Genomic DNA, 21073 nt, shown 5'->3' with positions numbered 1-21073 from the left:
AGGTACCAGGCCATTAGTGGGCAATAGTGTTGTAGAACGTGGTGGGAGATGAGTCAGGAGAGGTCGTCTGGCGTCAGAGTATGGCGGACCATTGAGTACAGCACAGGGACTGTACACTTGATCCCAGAGGCTCTGTTTTTCCCAGCTGTGTTCGTGGATCTCCTCGTGTGTCTGGTAGAAGTAGATGAACAGCTGGGGAGGTGGAGTGGGCAGGGCTTCCAGAGCAGCTCTGCTGTTGTTTGGGTTATAGGTCAGGCTTTCAGATAGTACTGATTTAAAAAGGGAGAGTGTTCTGTTGCTAAACAAAAGTTTAAAGGTGCAGTTATGGGTGCTGGAGAGCAGTGAGCATGTGAGTATTCCTGAGTAGGCCAGTGACGCGGTCAGATTTGTCTCAGTCAGCGAGATACCTGGCAGCCTGCGCTGTGGCAGGCGGGACAGTGCCCTTGGGGAACAAAACGGAAGGCCTGACACGACTAAACCAGGGCAGTGTCACCAAAGAAGCTGTAAAAAATGGAATTCATGGAACCCGGCCACTGACTAACTGTGGAGAGGGGACTGTTGAACAAGATGATACCTGGAATCCAAGCTGAGTGGCCGTGCAGACGGTGGTGCCAGGAGCTGGGCGGGCACAGCAGGAGTTAGTTAGGTTTGGCGGCTGAATGAACTGCCGTCTTGAAACATAGCCTGTGTTTTCTCCGCTGGGCTCTTCAGCCACTGCACTCACTTTCTTCGTTGCAGTGGCTCTGACCAATCTGGAAGACACAGAGAATGCCAGGAGAGCCTACACAGAAGCAGTCCGCCTGGATAAGTAAGCCGCCCTGTCGGGAACGCCGCTGGGAGAGCTGGGTGTTGCAGAGCCGCGAGGTGGCGCCACGGCCCCGGCGTTGCCGAGCCAGCCCAGCTGCTCGCTCCCCGGGCCTCTGTGCACAGCGGGCCTCTGTGCTGCAGGACGTGGCTCTGAGCACAGAGTCGCTCGGCAGGACCCGACGCTGACTCTTTCTGAGAAAACGTTTCCAGCCCTTAGTAGTCAGGAGGCCAGAGAAAGAGCTGGCAGTGGGCTTGGGCTGTTGATAGCTGTGGGCTCGCTGGAATGTCACATGGGACTCTGGGCTCAGTTTAAGATAAACTTGACTCTCCTGGGATTTATTCCACTGGCCTCTGTTAGGCAGCAGGGTAGGGACCTGTTTTTCGTCTCTTTTGAGGGCTGAGATGTCAGGCTTGGTCCCAGTACCTGCTTTGCTGGTTGGGAAGTTAATTCCCTGATTCTTCTCCAAAGGTCCACACAACACGTGTGTGCCCCACCTTGCTGTGGAGTGGAGCTGTCTGTACTTACCCAGTTTTATTTTTGTGCGGTGAGAAGGATCTCTAAGTGACCATGTGTTGCAAAGCCCCAGCTCCATAAGAATCGCTGTCTGTTTGCACAGGTGTAACCCTTTGGTAAACCTGAACTATGCTGTGCTGCTGTACAACCAGGGAGAGGAGAGGAGCGCCCTGGCCCAGTACCAGGAGATGGAGAAGAAAGTCAACCTACTCAAAGACAGCAGCTCCCTGGAATTTGACCCGGAGGTAAGCCTTAGCTCCTAGGAGTCATAAGCAAGCTGTCACGAGACTTTTGAGTCAAGCCCAAATAACCCAAATATAAGGTGTTACATAGGCTCATGCCTGTTTTGGCTTAGACATTCCTAGTGGCATGAATTCTTCAATTAAGAACAGCTTGAGAAGAAACTTTCCTGGACGAAAATAGTAAGAGGAAATTCAGGCTTACTGAGTTATATCTATTATTGATAGACCTCAGCTCAAATGAGTTGTATTATGTCTCTTTGTAGCTTCCTCCCATTCTCCTCACATAGGAAAGGCAGGAATTTAGTCCATCAATGCACCAAACTTGAATTGTTGGGTTTGAGAGCCTTTAAAGAACTCCCTTGCCATCCACTCAGGGCAATGTGGTCTCTGCTGTTTGAGAATGATTTCTTTGCAGTAATTGTTTCCTCCCTCAAATGCTAGTACAGCAGACACTATATCAGCTAATCCCCACCTGCCTGCTGAAGACCTGGGATGAGGCTTGTCTCTGCCGGTCAGCCCTGTGACTCTTTTTTTTTTCCTTCCCACTTGGGCACAAGATGGTGGAGATGGCCCAGAAGTTGGGAGCTGCTCTCCAGGTCAAGGAGGCACTGGTCTGGACTAAACCAGTTAAAGATCCCAAATCAAAGCAGCGGACCACTTCAACCAGTAAAGCCGCCAGTTTCCAGCAGCCTCTGGGTTCTAATCAAGCTCTAGGACAGGCAATGTCTTCAGCAGCCGCGTATAGGAAGCTCCCCTCAGGTAGGAAGCTACACACAGCTATATGAAGACCTGTGGGTACAAGCCACATGTGCCTGCAAAGAGATTACAGCTTGGAATGAGGCTTGTGCTTTTCAGACTCAGGACACGTCCAATGTAGTGCTGCCTAGAAAGGGGAAAAAGCCCAAGGGTGGCCGAACTGTCACTTGTTTCCTTAAGGCAATTTGTGTAAAAGTTAACAGCTACTGGCAGGCTTAGCTGGATGTCGGTACACTGGGTCTTTACAATATTCAGGTTTAGAAATACATTGCAGCACCTTTCGTTATGTAGTCTCACTTTAATTCTCACTGCCTTATTATAAGTCAGCATGGTGCAGGTAATTAAACATTTCTTTTATAAGGTCACTGAAGGCACACTTGACTGTTGCTTTATTTCTTCAGTTATGGTCTTCCTTCACAGCTGCCCAGATATGCCACAGTCCCACTAGTCTCAGAAAATATGGGTTTTTTTCTTGAAACTTGACAGTGAAAATATTGATTTCTTCTGGAACCATGGAACTGAGAATTCAAGCTGTTTGTTTTGTTACTAGGTGTCGGAGGAACATCCCAGCTCACAAAGCCACCATCTCTTCCTCTGGAGCCAGAGCCCACTGTGGAAGCGCAACCAACTGAAGCATCAGCACAAATAAGAGAAAAATAGGTGTAGGATGAGCCGAGAGTTGGGGTTTCTTGGGCGAGGATGTTCCAGATTAGGAAAGGTCCCGTGACAGGCAGCACGGAGGCCAGCACGTTCCCTGGGCATCATGAGCTGGAACGCAGAACGTGTTACGATGATCACGAGGAGGCTGAGGCCTGCGCAGCCCCTGCTGCCCCGTCAGCCAGAAACGAGCGAGAAGATGGCCCAGACAGGTTCCCGAAGAATTGAGAGCAAGCCTTCGGCTCTATGTATGTAGTTCCAAGAGCCAGCAGGGCATGTGATGCATCTGTGTTGGAAAGGACTTTCTCTTGGCTGGCGGACCCCTTCTTTTGTGGAAGGAAAGTCTGAGACATACCTCTGCGCAGCAGTCCTATCATGACAAAGCCTTGTCTTAGCTGAGCTGATCCTTGGGCTGTGTGGTATATCAGCCACTGAAGCAAACACAAATCTTTGATTAATAACCCAGCTCTGATAGTCTAAAAGAAAAAAAAAAATGATGAAACAAGCTCTTTAAATTGAGGCCCAGGCTACTGAGTGAGTATCCCAGCTGCACTTGCCCAAGAGCATCCAGAACAAGTCCCTATATCTTGTTCTTGAGAGGTCAGAGTGTAGAGCCAGAACATGTCAGGATGAAAAGAAGTAAAGGGCTGGTCCGGTGTCAGCACCAAGGATTTAACAAAAAGGAAGCGCTACTTAACTGAGGAATTTTTATTTGACAATCAATCAATGATACTACTGACCAGATGTTATCAATACATTATATCTATAGATACTTTTTTCAGAATAAGGATTATGTATCATCCCTTTGGGGAAAGTTATTCAGGTATAAAAATGAGGGATCACAAAAAAAAAACTTCTTAAAAGAACCTTGTACCTGCCCAGTCTTTGGGGCTTGTGGATTTGCAGTCTCTCATTCACTCTGTTGAGAAAGGAGCTATTCTAATTCCTAGTATGGGAGTTGCTCATGTCATCACAGGAAAATTACATGACAATTAGAAAAATGAGACCAAGTACACAGTTACAGATACAGACATGGTTTTAGATGGCTCAAATTAGAGGCAAGAAAGCAGAAGTATGAACTAGCAACGGGAAAAGTGTTCTTCTTACTGAATAATATTAGTACAAAACGAAGTAAAATTTTGGAGTGTATGATTACAATGATCATTTTGTTCTTAAGGAAAAATCCCTATTGTCTGATAATAGAGAGTAGCTCACAATGGACCAATCCTCCCACAGACAACAAATATAAACCAGTGGGTAAATGTAAAATACTATCTTGGTTTAATTTAAAAAAAATAGACATAACTGTTCCAAGTAAAAATTATAACATTATAACTAAAGGACTAGGGGGTATATGGAAACATATGGTTGAAAGGTTTTTATATTTCACATGATATGGTACAAAACTAATCCTAAATAGTTTGTGAAAAGTTAAGGCTGTATATTATAATCCCTAGAGTAACCATTAAAAAGATGCAAAGAAGCACAGCTATTGGGTTGGCCAAAAAGTTTTTTTTTTTCCCTGTAAGACGGCTCTAGTAGCCCTTAGCTGGAAGACTGTAAAAGGCACCTGGAACAGTTCTTTACTCAAAAAGATAAAAAGTTTTGGGAAGATGGAATTATGAAGTTGCCTGAAAAATGGCAGAAGGTAGTGGAAGAAAACAGTGACTACGTTGTTCAATAAAGTTCTTGGTGAAAATGAAAAATGCATCTTTTTACTTAAAAACCAAAGGAACTTTTTGGCCATCCCAATAAAAAGGCAGTAGAGAGGGGGGTAAAAAAACAGATGGAACAAGGAGAAAATAAATAGCAAAATGTTAAATGTAAATCCAGTCATGTCAATAACTACATTAAAATGTAATTAGACTTAAAAATGTAAGTGGACTAAACATGTCAGTTGAAAAGCACAGAGGGGCTTACCTGGTGGCGTGGTGGTTGAGAGTCCACCTGCCGATGCAGGGGACGGGTTCGTGCCCCGGTCCGGGAGGAGCCCACATGCCGTGGAGCGGCTGGGCCCGTGAGCCATGGCCGCTGAGCCTGCGCGTCCAGAGCCTGTGCTCTGCAACGGGAGAGGCCACAGCAGTGAGAGGCCCGCGTACCGCAAAACAAACAAACAAAAAAACACAGAAAGGATAAAAAAGCCTAGTACTATATTAATGTTAGATAAAGTAGGCTTCAAAACAAGGGGTGTTACCAGAAATAAAGGGGGGCATTTCATAATGATAAACAGTCAATTCACTAGAAAACCATAAATATGTACACAACTAACATTACTTCACAGTACATCAAGTAAAAATTGATAGAATTTAATCCACGATCATAGTTGGATATGTTAGCACTTCTTCTTTCAGCAATTGATTGATAGAATTAGACAAAAAGTGTAAAAGGACATATTGGCCAGCTTGTCAATTTCTGTTGACATTTATAGAACACTACAAGCAGTAACTGTAGAAAATACATTCTTTGCAAGTGCACATAATACATTTAGCAAGACAGACCAAATACTGGGCCATAAAATAAGTCTCAAAAGTCAACAGATTGAAATTTCCAGAATATGTTCTCTATACACAATGAAATTGTATTAGAAATTAATAATGATATCTAGAAAACCTACATATTTGGAAATTAAACACACATACTTGTAATAAGGAAGAAATCAAAAGAGAAATTAGAAAATATTTTGAACTGAATAATGAAAACAAAATTTGTAGGGTTCAGTTAAGAGCTGTGCTTATAAGGAAATTTAGAGCTATAAATGCTTCTATTAGAACAAATGAAAGGTAGAAAATCACCGATAAAGGTTTCTACCTTAAGCTAAAAAAAAGCAAAATAAACCCAAAGTACAGAAAATATTAAAGAAAAATCTAAGAAGCTGAAAGTTCTAAGAAAAAACACACACGCACAAAAATGGACAAATCCCTAGCTAAACTGATGAAGGGAAAAAAGAGGAGACAAATTACCAATATCAGGAATGAAAGAGGGGATAGCGTTACAGGTCCTGTACAACATGGAAAAGATAAAGGAATGTTATGAAAAATTTTATGATAATAAAACAACTTGGATGTAATATACAAAATCTTTGAAAAATGCAACATACCCAAACTGAAACAAGATGAAATGTAAAGGCTTCATAGGTCCGATCAAAGGAATTGAATCTATAAATCAAATGCTACCCTAAGCAAACTCTTGGCTCAGATGATTTCACCAGTGAATTCTATTAAATCCAGTCTTACAAAAATTTTTAAAAAACAGGATCAAGAACTTCCCATTATGCCATGAAGAAAATGAAAGTCAATCTACAGATTGAGAATATATTCACAAGATACATCTGACAAAGGACTTATATCCAGAAAATATAAAAAACTCCTACAACTCAATAATATAAAAACTAATAACCCAAACAACAACATACACAAACCAAATGAAAAAAAAAATGGGCAAAAAATTTGGACAACTCACAAAGATACATGAAAGGCCAGTAAGCATGTGACAACGTGCTCATTGTCCATCATCAAGGAAACGCAAAATAAAACCACAATGAAATACCCCTGTGTACACATCAAAATGGCTAAAATTAAACAATGACAACTCTAAATACTGGCAAGAACAAGAAGCAACCAGAACTGTCATGCATCATTGGTAGGAGTGTAAAATGGGCCATCCGCTTTGGAGAAAGGTCTGTCACTTATCTCATGATACACATTCTTCCCAGCAATTCTACTCCCATGTATTACCCAAGAGGAAGGAAAATGCCCACACAGACTTGTTGATAACATTATTCATAAAAGCCCCAAACGGAAACACCATATTCACAGTGGAATACTATTTAGCCACAAAAGGCAACAAACTACATGCAACAACATAATCTCAAAAACATTGTGCTGAACGAAAAGGGTTTTTACAGCTACAGTAATTAAAACAGTATGGTACTGGCACAAAAACATAAATATAGATCAATGGACCAGGATAGAAGGCCCAGAAATAAACCCATGCACTTATGATCAATTAATCTACCACAAAGGAGGCAAGAATATACAATGGAGAAAAGAAAGTCTCTTCGCTAAGTGGTGCTGGGAAAACTGGACAGCTACATGTGAAAGAGTGAAATTAGAACATTCTCTAACACAACAAAAATAAACTCAAAATGGATTAAAGACCTAAATGTAAGACTGGATACTATAAAACTCCTAGAGGAAAACATAAGCAGAGCACTCTTTGACATAAATTGCAGCAATATCTTTTTGGATCTGTCTCCTAGAGTAATGGAAATAAAAACAAAAATAAACAAATGGGACCTAATTAAACTTAAAAGCTTCCTCACAGCAAAGGAAACCATAAACAAAACGAAAAGACAAAACTACAGAATGGGAGAAAGTATTTGCAAACGATGCAACTGAAAAGGGGTTAATTTCCAAAATACACAAACATCTCATAACAGCTCAATATCAAAAAAACCCCCCAAACAACCCAATCAAAAAATGGGCAGAAGATCAAAAGACATTTTTCCAAACAAGACATACAGATGGCCAAAAGGCATGTGAAAAGATGCTCAACATCGCTAATTAGAGAAGTTCAAATCAAAACTACAATGAGGTATCACCTCACAACAGTCAGAATGGCCAACATCAAAAAGTCTACAAATAACAAATGCTGGAGAGGGTGTGGAGAAAAGGGAACCCTCTTGCACTACTGGCGGGAAAGTAAATTGATACAGCCACTATGGAGAACAGTATGGAGGTTCCTTAAAAAACTAAAAGTAGAGCTACCATATGATCCTGCAATCCCACTCCTGGGCATATATCCAGAGAAAACCATAATTCGAAAAGGTACATGCACCTCAGTGTTCATTCATTGCAGCATGATTTACAATAGCCAAGATATGGAAGCAACCTAAATGTCCATCGACAGGTGAATGGATAATGAAGATGTGGTACATATGCACAATGGAATATTACTCAGCCATTAAAAAGAATGAAATAATGCCATTTGCAGCAACATGGATGGACCTAGAGATTACCATACTAAGTGAAGCAAGCCAGACAAAGACAAATATATGATACCGCTTATATGGGGAATCTAAAAAACTGATACAAATAAACTTATTTACAAAACAGAAAGACTCACAGACATAGAAAACAAACTTATGGTTACCAAAGGGGAAGGGGGGAGATAAATTAGGAGTTTGGGATTAAAATATACACACTACTAAATATAAAATAGATAATCAACAAGGACCTACTGTATAGCACAGGGAACTCTACTCAGTATTCTGTAATAACCTATAATGGAAGAGAATGTATCACTCTGCTGTATACCTGAAACAAACACAACATTGTAAATCAACTATATTTCAACAAAAATTTTAAAAAAAATCAGTGAGGAGACATAAAAAAATAAAACTGAAGAAAAGAGCTTTATACAAAAGGACTAAATACTGTATGATTCCATTTCTATGAAGTTCCAGAACAGGCAAAACTAATTTATGGTGAAAAAGATTATAGTGGGTGCTTCAGGGGGCTGGGGTTGAGGGTGAGGCTGAATATAACTTGGAAGTAGCCTGAGGGACCTATCTGAGACGATGGAAGCATTCTGTATCTGGATAGGCACTTGGGTTAGATAGGTATATACTCTTCTCAAAACTTACCAAATGGACTTAAAATTTGTAGTTTCACTGTTTGAAAATCTTTACCTAAAGAAAGAGCAAAAAATAAAATGTTAAATTATCATTGTGGTAGCTTTTCAATGATTTTCAGTAGTCCTAAAGACACCCAGAAAATTGCCTGTTCAGTTTAGTAACTGACAGTTATTAAACTTTTATATACATGCCACATACTGTGCTAATACTTTGCTCCGCATTCCTCTTTAATTAAGAGCCCTACGAAGGTAAGGACCCTTATTAGCCCAGTTTTACAGATGAGGAAAAATGAGGCTCAGGAAAGGTACCTTGTCCAATGTCATACAGTACTCACCACCTCAAACTCTGCACAGAATTTGAATTTCTTCTGCTGATGAATAATTACCTCTGCCCCACTCAAACGTGACAGAGTAAGAGAATAAAATGCAAACTAAATCTGCGCAATAAATATTACTGATTTTTGGCTGAATTCTTATCTCCTGACAGTGTTTTGTGTGCTGCAGCTTTTCCCTGGGTGTTAAATCAATTCCAAGGGAATGCAAGAGTGTCAGAACATTTTTAGGAAGGATCATTTTTCACCAGGCACCCTTTCCAGTATAGAGGATTTTCAAGCTTTTCTTCTTCATATAAAATCATACATGGAGATCTCTGTAAAATACAGTTCAAAGCAAAGGGGCCTGAAGCGCCACCTCTTGTTTCTCCTGCCTTTCCAACTCACTTCTGCCTTCACCTGTCTGTCCTGGGTGATACAGCCCAGTTAATCTTACTTCCAAAGCTTAGCCTACTTCTCAACAAGGGGGGACGTTCACAGAGGGATGCACGTATATTCATATCTACACACACACATTCAGGAATACGGAAAGTTTTACAAAACAATACTTAATTATCCCCATAATGTATGATGCATTTGGATACTTCCTATAAACACCAAGTTGATTTAGTAATGATTAATCGTTCAGAACCCACCTTTTGAAAAACACCGCTGTGAGGTACATGCTGCCCACGTCTCCTGAACGCCTTCCTCGACATCACCAGTGAAAACTGGAGAAATGTTGAGAATATGCTAAAGACAGGGGCTGCCTGTAAGAAAAAGGTCACATGGAGAACACTGCTGCTTAGGTTTAGAACGTAAGTGATGAGTTATTCTAACTCTTCTTGGGAAAATAGAAATCTCTTCTCACTTAAGCTTTTCTAAAAATAGACTAGGAAGTGGTTTAATTATTTTTAATTGAGCTTCAAGGCAGACTGATGAGGTAGCAGCCAGAGATTTTCTTAGTAAGCTATTTGCTTTGAATTTCAAGCTGCATAATTCCCTAGGCTTGTCTTTGAAGGAGTAATCAAGCCTTTCCTTCTCATGCAAGGCAGGGGGGAAGGTCATAAATGGAGAACTTGAGCTAGCTTTGAGATTCCAGAAGCTGCTGCTGTGAGCCCAGCGTGAATGATTACCTGTGACCTAAGCTGGCCTGCCACCAGCTGACACGTGTCTATACTGCTCTTTGAACGTACTGAGAAGGCTCACCACACTCTTTCCAACTGCTGGGTCATACTGGCTCGAGTACTTGATACTAGTATCTTCTGTCACTTTATTTTTTTAATTTTCTTGGCTGCACTGCACAGCATGTGGGACCTTAGTTCCCAGACCAGGGATCAAACCTGTGCCCCTGCATTGGAAGCATGGAGTCTTAACCACTGGCCTGCCAGGGAAGTCCCTCTTCTGTCACTTTAAACCAGAAGACAGACCTACAGCTCAGACTCAGTGTGAGGGGCTGCCTAACCTAGTGATGGGGAAGACAAGATAATCAAACACCTCAAGAGCAGAGGAATATGTAAGTCACAAGTCAAGATCAAAATGATTTATGGCTCCAGAGTCGTGGTAGAAATGAAATCAATCACAAACAGACTTCACATTCCTGAAACGTAAATTGTTTTTAATATTTAAAAGCACGCTGAAGTCTCCTTGATTTATAAAAAATAAATACATAACATGACAAACTTATTCATGATCCTGGAACCCTTATGAGGTCAAACTCTTTAATGGATGTGATGTGTCAATGTAAAACACACATGATCTGTTATACACCCAGAAGCATATTCCAGTTGTAAGATGCCTTCAAGGATCAGAAAGAACATGGATCAGTCTTCTACTGCAGAAAGCACGTCCAGAGCTGGGCGATGAGGTTGGGCCCAGGCACAGGAGCCTCTGACCAGCCAGCCTACAGTTAAGGAGCCAGGGCAGGAAGGCGCAGCCCTTCAGCTCACAGCCCCACCCTGCAGGCCAGGCAGGCTCCTCAGCTGTAGAGTGACCGGCTCCCTCAAGGGAACCATGAGGCTCCCAGCCTCTGCTGTCTCTCTGACGCACAGGAGGGCCTGTTTTGTCCTTACTTGTGGCTCTGTCCTAAGTTTGAGAGCAGAAGACTGAGAAGGTGTGCTCATTAAATTTTTTCATTAGAACACTGAATGGAAATCATGATCCTGCCATGAGCGCTGAGCTGAGAGAACGCGAGAACTCACACTGCACTTTACCAGAGACATGGGAGCGGGTGAGGGAGCACGCACTCCCGAGGTTGGCAAGGAGGAGTGCTTTCTCCAAACCGACATGCTCTCGAGGGTAAAGAAGTCAGGCCTAAAACACTTGAAGAGGGGATCTGGGAATCAAGTTTTCACCCCTGTAACACACAACATAAAAAAAAAACAACAAAAAACAAGAAAAATCCAGTCTTGTTAGTAAATAGCTGAATTTTGATTAAAACCTGAAATGTTTCTGTGTAATCGTCAACTGGCTGGAATGTATCTGGTACAGTTTAATCTGCTGTTGTTTCTTTGGCTGTCTTCCAACTAGATCTAGAAACGGTTTTGACACTCTCAATCCTGTTTCCCAAACCACTTAAATCCTGTCATTCTTAGGTTGGCTAGTTTTCCTCCTTCAGAAAAATGACCCACAACAATCTTCCTACTAGTGAGGGTGTACTTCTGAATAGAAGAGTCCTTCGGCTGAAATGGCATCTCCGAGGCCCACAGTTCGAACAGGATCTTTACACACCAACACTGGTGTGAAGTGGAAGGACACTCCCTCCCTGTGCCATTCGACCACTGGCTCGTTTGGGTTTAACATGACCCTGGAGCCATCCGCCGAACGGGAGGTCATGAACTCACGGGGCGCCTTCAGAGACACTCGGCGGGTGTCTATGGTTTCTGTCGCGCAGGCCTGTGTCCCGGCCACGCGAGCTCCTGCAGCCACGGCCGCCAGCTGGTTGGCCCAGTGTCCGTCCACAGTTGCCAGGATGTGGTAGGCCAGCGTGTGGAAGTGGATCCTGGTGAGGTCTGAGGCTCTGCTTTCACTCTTCCCATGTTCCTTCAAGATCCAAAAGAGGATGTCGCTGACCATGCCCACATCAGGAACACCGGTCCAGGAAGAGAGGGAAGAGTGAGGTCCAGATGCCGACTGGCTGAGAAATAACAGCTCCTGTTCATTCAGCCCAAGGGAAGTCACGGCAGAAAAGACCTGCTAACAAAAACAAAATGCGGGTCTTTTTCTGATGGACATCTAGCTCCTAAGTATCCTAGGACACAGCCGACGACTAATGTCAGGGAAGGCAGGTAGGGCCGGCATCTTTCTTCTTTACCACAAGACTCCCTGCTCCTGAAGTCTGCGGGGGGAAGTGACAGATCAAGGTCCCTATTTTGGCTATTACACCTCTATCTCCACGCTCATCATCACTTGCGGTCAACTGGAAAGTTGCAGTAACTCTGTATTAGAGCCAGTCTTCTGTTTATATGCTGGAATACAAAGGCAGAGGGGTACACTCTGTACTGCTTTCCACGGCGCCCAGTTTCTGCCTCTGCACACACAGCAGAGGCTCTCACCACCGACGGGGCCTGACTCTCAGTTCCTGAATGTCAGCAGGTGTCACACCAGTACAGTGGAGAAGCCCACAGGCAGGGTTGTAAGGGTTCCTCGCACACAACACCAAGAAGCAAGGAGAGTGGCTTCACGTCTGATCTAAGCTTTCTAGGCAGGTGTGGGTTAGGAAGACTGAATTTAGTAATAACACTGTGTGTGAAAGGGCACCAAACAAGAGCCATGGTTTTCTATCTTGAGGGGTACCACTATGTCCACCTTGCTATCTTTCTTACTTAGCACTTCCTTCCTTAGAGCCAGGGACCTGAATAAGGTGAATGTTTGTGCAAGAGAGATGAGCCCTGTGGGTATGCAGGGGTGTGTCTGCACGCGCATATATTTTTTTAAAAATCAAGGGCCTGGGAATCCCCTGGCAGTCCAGTGTTTAGGACCCCGCACTTTCACTGCCGAGGGCATGGGTTCAATCCCTGGTTGGGGAACTAAGATCCTGCAAGCTGGCACGGTGTGGCAAAAAAAAAAAAAAAAATCAAGGGCCTGTCCCTTTGCTAATGTAACACCACTTCCGTTTACTGCATGTTCTGTTACACACTGAGCTACTGGCTCTATTTCATTCACTTCTTACTGTAATGCTCTGAGGGCAGGAGGGATGGCCTCCATCTTACAGATAAGGGGACCGAGGCTTAGAAAGGTTAAGTAGACAGTTACACAGAAAATGAAATAAAAATGGCTTTTTAAAGAAGTGAAAAAATAACCTCAAAAAGAGAAATATGAGAATAAAAATTATACCGAATGGGACTTCCCTGGCAGTCCAGCGGTTAAGACTCCGCGTTTCCACTGCAGGGGGTGCAGGTTTGATCCCTGGTCAGGGAACCTAAGACCCCACATGCCGCAAGTTGTGGCCAAAAAGTAAAAAAGAAAAAAAAAAAAAGATACTGAAAAACACCAGGAGTGAACCCTAATGTAAACGATGGACTTTGCGTGATGTTGACATGTGAATGTAGGCTCACTGACTGTTGCAAACGCCCCACTCTGGGGCAGGGGATGGTGATGGGGGAGGCTCTGGGTGTGGAGGGCAGGGGCTACATGGGCTCTACATTCTGCTCACCTGTGCTGTGAACCTAACACTGCCCTAAAAGTAGTCTATTAAAAAAAATTATTCTGAAATACCACTTTTTACCTGTCAGATTGGTAAGAAAGCATGTTCTTAATCACATTCCAGTGGAAGGATATGAGGAAACAAGCACTTGTAGAGAATTCTAGTGGAAGTAAACTGGTACAGTGCTCATGGACGAGAATTCTGCAATATCAAACTTACAAATGCTTTTTGTGCCCCAATCTAGCAATTCTACTTCTGAGAACTTATCATACACATGTACCTGCTCATGGGCAAAATAAACTCATGTACAAAGTTACTTGCTGAAGCGCTGTATGGGACAGCAAAGGGCAGACAGCCAAATGCCCAGCTTTGGTTGGAGTTAAAGACACTGGATGTACCACACGCTTCTTCTAACCAAGTGATGACAAAGAGGAGAGCTCCAAAACGCATCCAGTGAAAAAAAGCAAAGTGTACAACAGTGTATGCAGTATGCTATGCTATCTTTGGGGGTAAAAAGGATGAAAAAATAAGGCTATATTCCCATATTTACTTATATACGTACACAATAACTCTGGAGGGAGCAGGTGAAACTAGTAAAGAGGTTACTAACAGTGGATACAGGGGGCAGGAGGAAGCGAGACTTCATGAATATATTTTAATATTTTTTGAGTTTTGAACCACATGAATATATTACCCATTAAAGAGGTTAAATAACAATAAATGAAAGGTTAACTAACCTGCCTAAGTTCACAAAGCTAGCGAGTGGCAAAGCTGGCATTCCAACCCGGTTTCCAAAGTCTGTGCTCTTAAGCACCGCACTCTTGGATTTATCTGATCATTGCTACTGCTGAAAGGCTGAACACCTCAGGGCCTGACGGTGAGGGAGTGAAGCGCCCCCCCAAACTTCCTTTCTCTGAACTTCTTGAAGTTCAACTGAAAGCACCCAAGTTGGGCTTTCAGTTTTCTCCTTTGAGTTCTGCTGCAAAAGGCATTCACTTCTAACTTCCCCATTCCAGAAGGAGAAACATGCCCCAAGAGCCCATCAGTAACACCGCCATATTCCTAATCTAGTAGGAGATCCTGTTCCAGCACAGTCCTGGCTCCTGGACTTGGATCTCACGGACCCAGGTCTGAGTGAGACAACACCCACACCTCAGTGACCCCCCGTGCTGCCCGTGGGTTACCTGATGCACAATGCTGCTCATGAGCTCCCTGTTGGTCATGCTGGCCAGCTCCAGGTGAACTGGAATACCCGTGGGGATGTCAGAAATGGCGGTCATGACCTGCAGAGACGAGAGGAGAGCACTGCCATCAGAAACAGAAGGAAGTCAGGCAAGAGGGAAGGAACAGGTCCCGAGAGGCAGTGCATCCTCATGAAAGCTCCCGGCCACGTGGGCGGCCACAGACACTGTGGACAAGGGAGGCTTTTCCCAACAGGGAAAACCAGGCTCTGCAGAGAGGCACTGGGGTTAAGGACTCAGAGAGCACAAGGAACCGCCCCTAAACGTTCACGCAGCCAGCCTCTTCCTGGGGACCTAAACTGAGCAGTCAGCTTCAACTGCTGTGTGAATCTGCAGCACAGCTGATGTGAATGAGATGATACAGAAAACACGAAGGACACAAACTACAGACACTGCAGTCTGCAGCCACGTTCAGCTTAGCACAGGAAGCAGAGGCTCAGGCAAGACGATGTTCTGATCTGTCCTACTCAAGATGCTGCCCGTGCCTGAGAGAACCCCATGAGGAGCCTCGCTGGAGTGGCAGACAGGCTTCTCGGCTGCCACGACACGTCCCGGGAGGCCAGGACCCAGGGCAAGGCAGCGCAAGCTGCAGGGGCTGAGAGAGGCAGGGATCTGAAGGAAAACGCTAGCTGCGATCTGTGAAATCCCATAACAGTGCTATTACCTCCAAGAGTCTCTTCCTCTGGAACTCCTTGCTTTGTCCCTCCATCATGTGCAATCCAGAGAGGACCACCAGGTCTGGCTGAAACTCCTCCAGGCTAGACACAAACACCTCCAGCATATTCATGGCCCCGTTGGAGAGGTCGTGGGAGAAGATGAATCGGTTGGCATGGGGAGCTTTTAACTGGCCCCACTCCTCCCCTAGAAAAGCCCAGTCAACACAATGGGAAGAAAAGGAAGAGGCTTTAAGTCTCCTAGCTGTGCGGGGGCTGGCGGGGGCCTCACTGGAGCCTTGGCTCTGGGCAGGCTGGCCTCTGGCTGAGTGGACCCCGGCTGCCATGGCCTAAGGGAAGCATGGTGCCACAGCCAGGAAGATGGTGGTCAGAAAGAAACAAACCCAAAACCCCAACCCCAGCCCCACAAAAACACAGAAACACAGCACGGGTGCTGTGTGCCTTTGTCAAGGAGCTGGCAAGTAGCTCCCCTCGAGTCCCAGGGAAGCTCTCCTGTCCAAACACAGGATGCCCGTGTCCCTCCCAGTCGCAGAGCACAACTTCCAAACACTGGTGCACAGTGGGCACCATGCGGGTCTCCGAACGTAGGACATGCTGCCTTTCCCAAAGCACCTTCCACCTCACAGTAACGCCCCAGCACCTGTCATTTAGCTGGGACCTAAGGAGGCTGGAATGACTGTACCTCCTCCTCCCTGCCGCCCACTGGTGGTTCCTGGGCACTGGATCCAGAAGCTAAGAGTATCTGGCTGCTCTAGCCTCCCGTGAGCGAGCTGCTTTGGAATAATGAATAATGAATAAAAGACTAAGTTCAAGTGTTACTACCTCCTGAAAGGGTTGCCAACTGCTCCAGCCTGAGGTGTACTCTCACTGCTTTGAGGATCCAGAGATTCTCCTTTACGTGGTTTGGTGATTCATCACTTTGCTTTGAGTCCTCTCTTCTACTATGTTAACTAGTATTCAAACTTGTATCATTACTTCACTTTTCGCAGGTTTGTGCCCCATCCCCCCTCAACACTGTATGTCTCTGATTCCCACAGCCCAGTCACAGTCCCCTGCACAGAGTGCCCACTCAGCGTTCCCTAATCTGATTCAAGCAGAGGGAGGCCAGACCCTCCCCGGTGGGGTCTTGGGCGGGGTAGGAGCTGGGAATCTGTGTGCAGCTACAGGGGTGCCTCTCAGCACCGCGGCCAGGAGGAAGCATCTCCAGCGGAACCTAGTTTTTAATGTGCAGGGGGCAGGGCCCCACCCCTGGAGACCCGGATGTGCAGTCAGGTGGGGAACTACCAGCTGAGAGCCCCCAGCTGCCAAGCACTTGAGGGGAGGGCGCCAGTGCCCGAGTCCTAGCGGAGGGGGGGGCAGTGGGGGGCAGAGAGGCCTCTCCAAGTTCACTCGGTGCCATCCCACGCGCATCCCACATTCCTCTCCTTGAAGTCCTGAAAATCTCAAAACTCAGCCTGAGGCGGTGCCTTGGAGGCCATGTCCCCCGAGCACCAGGAGGAGCAGTCATTCCCAGCCTGGCGCACCGCCCGAGACTGGGGGGCAAGGATTTATGACCTAGGGTTACACAGCTCTCCCTCCACGCAAAGGACCGGTCCCATTTACAAAATCAAAGCCCATATGCTGAAGCCTAGTCTTTCATTGGTTTTATCATTTACTGGCTATTCCTTCAGAAAGTTTTTCCCCACGGCAGCCACCCCAGCAGAGGGTCTCCTCATGCTGCCAGCTGATGTGCCCCCCCAGGGTCAGGGCCCTGCTTCCTGCTTCCTCTGCCAACAGCAGCAGCCCCGCCTCCCTGCAGAGTGTGCGTGGGGGGAGGGGAGGGGCTTACTCTAGAGCGGGTGTCAAGGCGGGGAAAACCTATCCTTCCTTTGCTCTGAGTTCACTTTTACCGAATCCATTCCTCTGAAAACATTTCACATGTGGGTCATTTGTATAACAGGAAAGAAAACATCACCTATTTCCTAAAACCTCATGCAATGGTTATACTTGTTAAAACACCACGTTCCTTTCTTAACTCCTGGCCCATGCCTTATTATTTGTCTAAAGAAAATACCCAATGGTGATCCACACGGCTGACAGCAGCATTCCAACTCTGCTTCATTTCTGAAGACCCAACGCAGGGACGGCCTCCCCTAGGAAGCCTTTCCGAACTCTGCCACCTCCAAGCAGACTCGATTACAGTACCTCCTTCCCTGGGCCACCACTGGGCCTTATTATAGGACTTGGCACATAACTGTGCAATCATTTATTCAAGACTCCACCTCCTGTAGGGAAATGTGGACTGAGGGTAGGGCCTGTGTCTTCTTCTATCATATTTCTACTGCTTCATATTGCACCCAGCATATAGCCACATGACTGAATCAGCAAAAGAACACACGAGGAAGAGAACAGAACGATGACTCCAATGTCCATGACACAAAAGATGCGAGTATGAATTCTAAACGAATACTTCCCCAACTAACAAGACACTGTACAATGGGAAAAACACACAACATGAGTGTTCTCCACGAGTAGAGACCTGGAACTGCCACTCAGAGTGAAACTGTGAATAAGCACTATCTAATGTAACCTAGTAGAGAAGAGCCACATGGCATTCAAAACAAATTAATCTGCTCAGGGAAAAAGTGAGACAGGCAAAAATAAACAGGCTTCCGCAAGGCAAAGACAAGGAGGGATGTGGAGAGCTGTTCACTGGCAGTTTCCACAGGACGCAGGACTGACTGATGGAGTGGCCCGAAAAGCAAAATGACTGAAACGCAGACAGGGTGAGCCTGTAATAATATTCAACGCCCCTCTTTTCTCACTAAGCTTTGAATTTATTCCCTTAAGTGATCCCTTCTCTCAACTTATGATCTTGCCCTTCAGTCAGTAAGTCAGCAAAACCTATGCAGTGACTCACTGGATCCCCAGCCCAAAGCCTGAAAATAAGCTTCTCTGGAAAGGTCTGGTAGGAGAGAAGGAAAAAGAAGTTGATAAATCCCCTCTGGGAATTTATTCATTTAGAGAGAAGCAGGGGATGGATTTCTGTTAAGAGAGCTGACCTGAGGGCTGCTAGACTAGGTCTCCTCCAGGGGCCAATGAAAATGTAACTTTACATAAAGTTGAGTGGAAGGCCACTGCTTTGTACTAAGAAATAAGGCATAGAAAAGAAAAACTGAAATGGGAAGCTTGTAAACCCAAGGATGGAGACAATCTCCTTTCAAGATAAGCTGTGCTGTCTTCTGAACCACATACAAGGCACAGCTGTCAAATACAACAGCAAAGTCTTGGTGAAGAAACTAGTCTCTCTACTCTGTAGTCACCAGGGAAAATGACAGGCACAGGGACCAGAAAGGTCCCAAGTTCATGATGTGAGCGCCAACAGAGCGGATGTGAGATGAATCTGGAACTGGCAGCAGCAGCAGCGCCTCAAAGGCATATCTTCAGCTCTTCTAGATCCTTCCAGTCAACAGACTTGCTCACGCCTTTCATTTGAGCAGCTCACTCCATACCACTACCTTCAGGCAGTAAGAGCCATCATTCTGATTTCCCACTGAGAGAAACTCAAAAACTGTGCAAATGGGAACTGCCCACTCCAACATCTTGTCTTTAATTTTCTGACCCTGCCCTTCCTAACTCCCTCATTCTAGTAAGCACCCCAAAGAGAACCAGAAACAAGAAACAATTATTTTTTTTTGTACTTGGCGGAAGGCATAATTTTTAAGATACACTATATTTTGTATCTTATATTAAAGTCAATTACTCTAGTAGGTGAGGTTCTCTTAATCGTCTGACTTGGAAGCAGTTCACTGATGCATATTAAGCAAGTACTGCTTTAAGGTACCAATTAGTCTGTTTAGATGCTTGAATCTTTAACGTGAATTAATAATGTGTTGAATCAGAAATTCAAGAGTCAGAGTTCTGAGCAGGGAAAATACACGGGATCAAATAAACAAAATTAGAATACGTTCAGGTATTTAGGATTCTCTCAGAAATCAGATCTGTAGTCTGTATAACACATAAAATCTACTGGGGGGAGGTAGGGTGGGATGGGGTGGATTTGGAGTTATAAACATTGGAACATTATGTAATGGGAAATAATATGTGTTGTTATATACAAAACACTTCCACTTACACACCCAAGGGAAAATAAAATGCTTCAAAGGAAGTTTGCCAGAGGCCTGGTATTAACCCTAAGCAGCTTGGAACAGCTGGCCAGAAAGGCCTAGGACAGAACCCAGCACAGAGCTCAGCAGATTCTACCTGCCCTTCTTTCTTCTTAGTGATAAAGAAAAACTTTATATATATGTGTTTAACACATTTTCATTTTTATTCAAGATGCTTGCTTTCCTACAGCCTGATATCTCTTGGGTTCAGATCAATTACATTTGCAGGCCTGGGAATTTTCTTCAGTGCTGTAATACTCTACATCACTCTCCCTTGAGACAATGGTCAGTACCAACTCAGCAGAACCAGGGGCCAGGAAGCTTTTGGTAAGGCAAGAACAGGATCCTGCCAATTTACAAAGATGAATTTCTAGCACAGTGATACCCCCATCTGACAACACACAGCCCTCTAGCCAGGTTTACACCAGTACTTACTCATTTCCTCTTACCTGCCTGATACTCTAAAATGAGGTGGAACTCATCCACTTCCTGCAGTGACTCTGGTGGAACAAATACATTGTCATCAAGAAGTTCATGCAGCTTTGGACCAACCGGACCACAAAGAAGAACCTGGAGACAAGCAATACGAAATCTATCAGGAGATCTGCCCCTTGTCCCATGGAATCTGTTCATTAAGGTACATCCAGCACTTCTATTCATTTCAACAAAACGCTGGATTCCAAATCCAATTTTGAAAGCTTTTGGTTTGGAGGTACGGACTAGAGGGGCTACTACCAGGGCCTGGGGGGTATAGACACAATGTACCCAGAAATGAGAGGCTGATAAAAGACCCACGTCACACATGTTACACAGGTACCTAGGCTGCTGCTGAATCCCATGCACCCTGTTAGGGACTGAATGTTTGTGGCCTCCCCACCCCCACCCCAAGTTCCCATGTCGAAGTCTAATGGCCAATGTGATGATATCTGGATAGGGTTTTCAGGAAGTAAATGAGGTCATATGGGTGGGTTCCTAATTCAACAGGATTGGTGGCCTTATAAGAAAAGGGAGAGAGAGAGAGAGATCTCTATTCACCACACCTGTTAAAGAAAGGCCATGTGAGGACACACAAGTAGGTGGCTGTCTGCAAGCCAGAAAGAGCTCTCATCAGAAACCAAACCCTGCTGGAACTGTGATCTTGGGTTTTCCAGCCTCCAGAACTGTGAGAAAATAAATTTCTGTTGTTTAAGCAACCCGGTCTATGGCATTTTGTCATCAGGGCAGCCTGAGCAGACTAAGACACACTGTACCTCACTTTCTCTCTTTTCTTAACTGACTCACATCCTGTGTAGGCAAATAGATACAGGATGCTGTCTGCTCAAAACTGCCAGATGAAAACAACTGTTTGAATTTACACAGTATAGAAAAGGACCACAATAATCAACCAGGGGACCTAATTTGTGGGATCAGGCTCCCTACTATACTTAGCTGCTATGTGAACAAGATA

General features: G+C 44.8%; 2 protein-coding genes across 6 annotated transcripts in view; one reads left to right on the top strand and one right to left on the bottom strand.

Annotated features, from left to right (window-relative positions):
• The window catches only part of BBS4 (Bardet-Biedl syndrome 4), a 65967-nt gene extending 57267 nt beyond the window's left edge, over positions 1–8700 (top strand). The window contains exons 13-16 of the mRNA XM_030875050.2: positions 739–808; positions 1425–1566; positions 2121–2322; positions 2870–8700. Coding sequence (XP_030730910.1) covers positions 739–808; positions 1425–1566; positions 2121–2322; positions 2870–2979 — 524 coding nt within the window. The 3' untranslated portion in view covers positions 2980–8700. The remainder of the gene's footprint in view (positions 1–738; positions 809–1424; positions 1567–2120; positions 2323–2869) is intronic.
• Positions 1–21073, bottom strand: part of ADPGK (ADP dependent glucokinase) — a 50614-nt gene that overhangs the window by 12950 nt on the left and 16591 nt on the right. The window contains exons 4-9 of one of the 5 annotated variants that reach the window (XM_060294027.1): positions 20076–20196; positions 15472–15668; positions 14751–14849; positions 9578–12116; positions 4897–8665; positions 575–3407 (exon numbers count right to left, since the gene is read on the bottom strand). In XM_060294027.1, coding sequence (XP_060150010.1) covers positions 11565–12116; positions 14751–14849; positions 15472–15668; positions 20076–20196 — 969 coding nt within the window. In that variant the 3' untranslated portion in view covers positions 575–3407; positions 4897–8665; positions 9578–11564. Of the gene's footprint in view, positions 1–365; positions 3408–4896; positions 8666–9577; positions 12117–14750; positions 14850–15471; positions 15669–20075; positions 20197–21073 lie in introns of those variants that run through there. The other 4 variants (XM_060294028.2, XM_030875049.3, XM_030875046.3 and 1 more) reach the window with 4 other exon arrangements.

Source organism: Globicephala melas, chromosome 2 (genome assembly GCF_963455315.2).
Source record: "Globicephala melas chromosome 2, mGloMel1.2, whole genome shotgun sequence".
NCBI classification, from domain to species: Eukaryota; Metazoa; Chordata; class Mammalia; order Artiodactyla; family Delphinidae; genus Globicephala; species Globicephala melas.
This window is presented reverse-complemented; position numbering and strand designations above follow the sequence as displayed.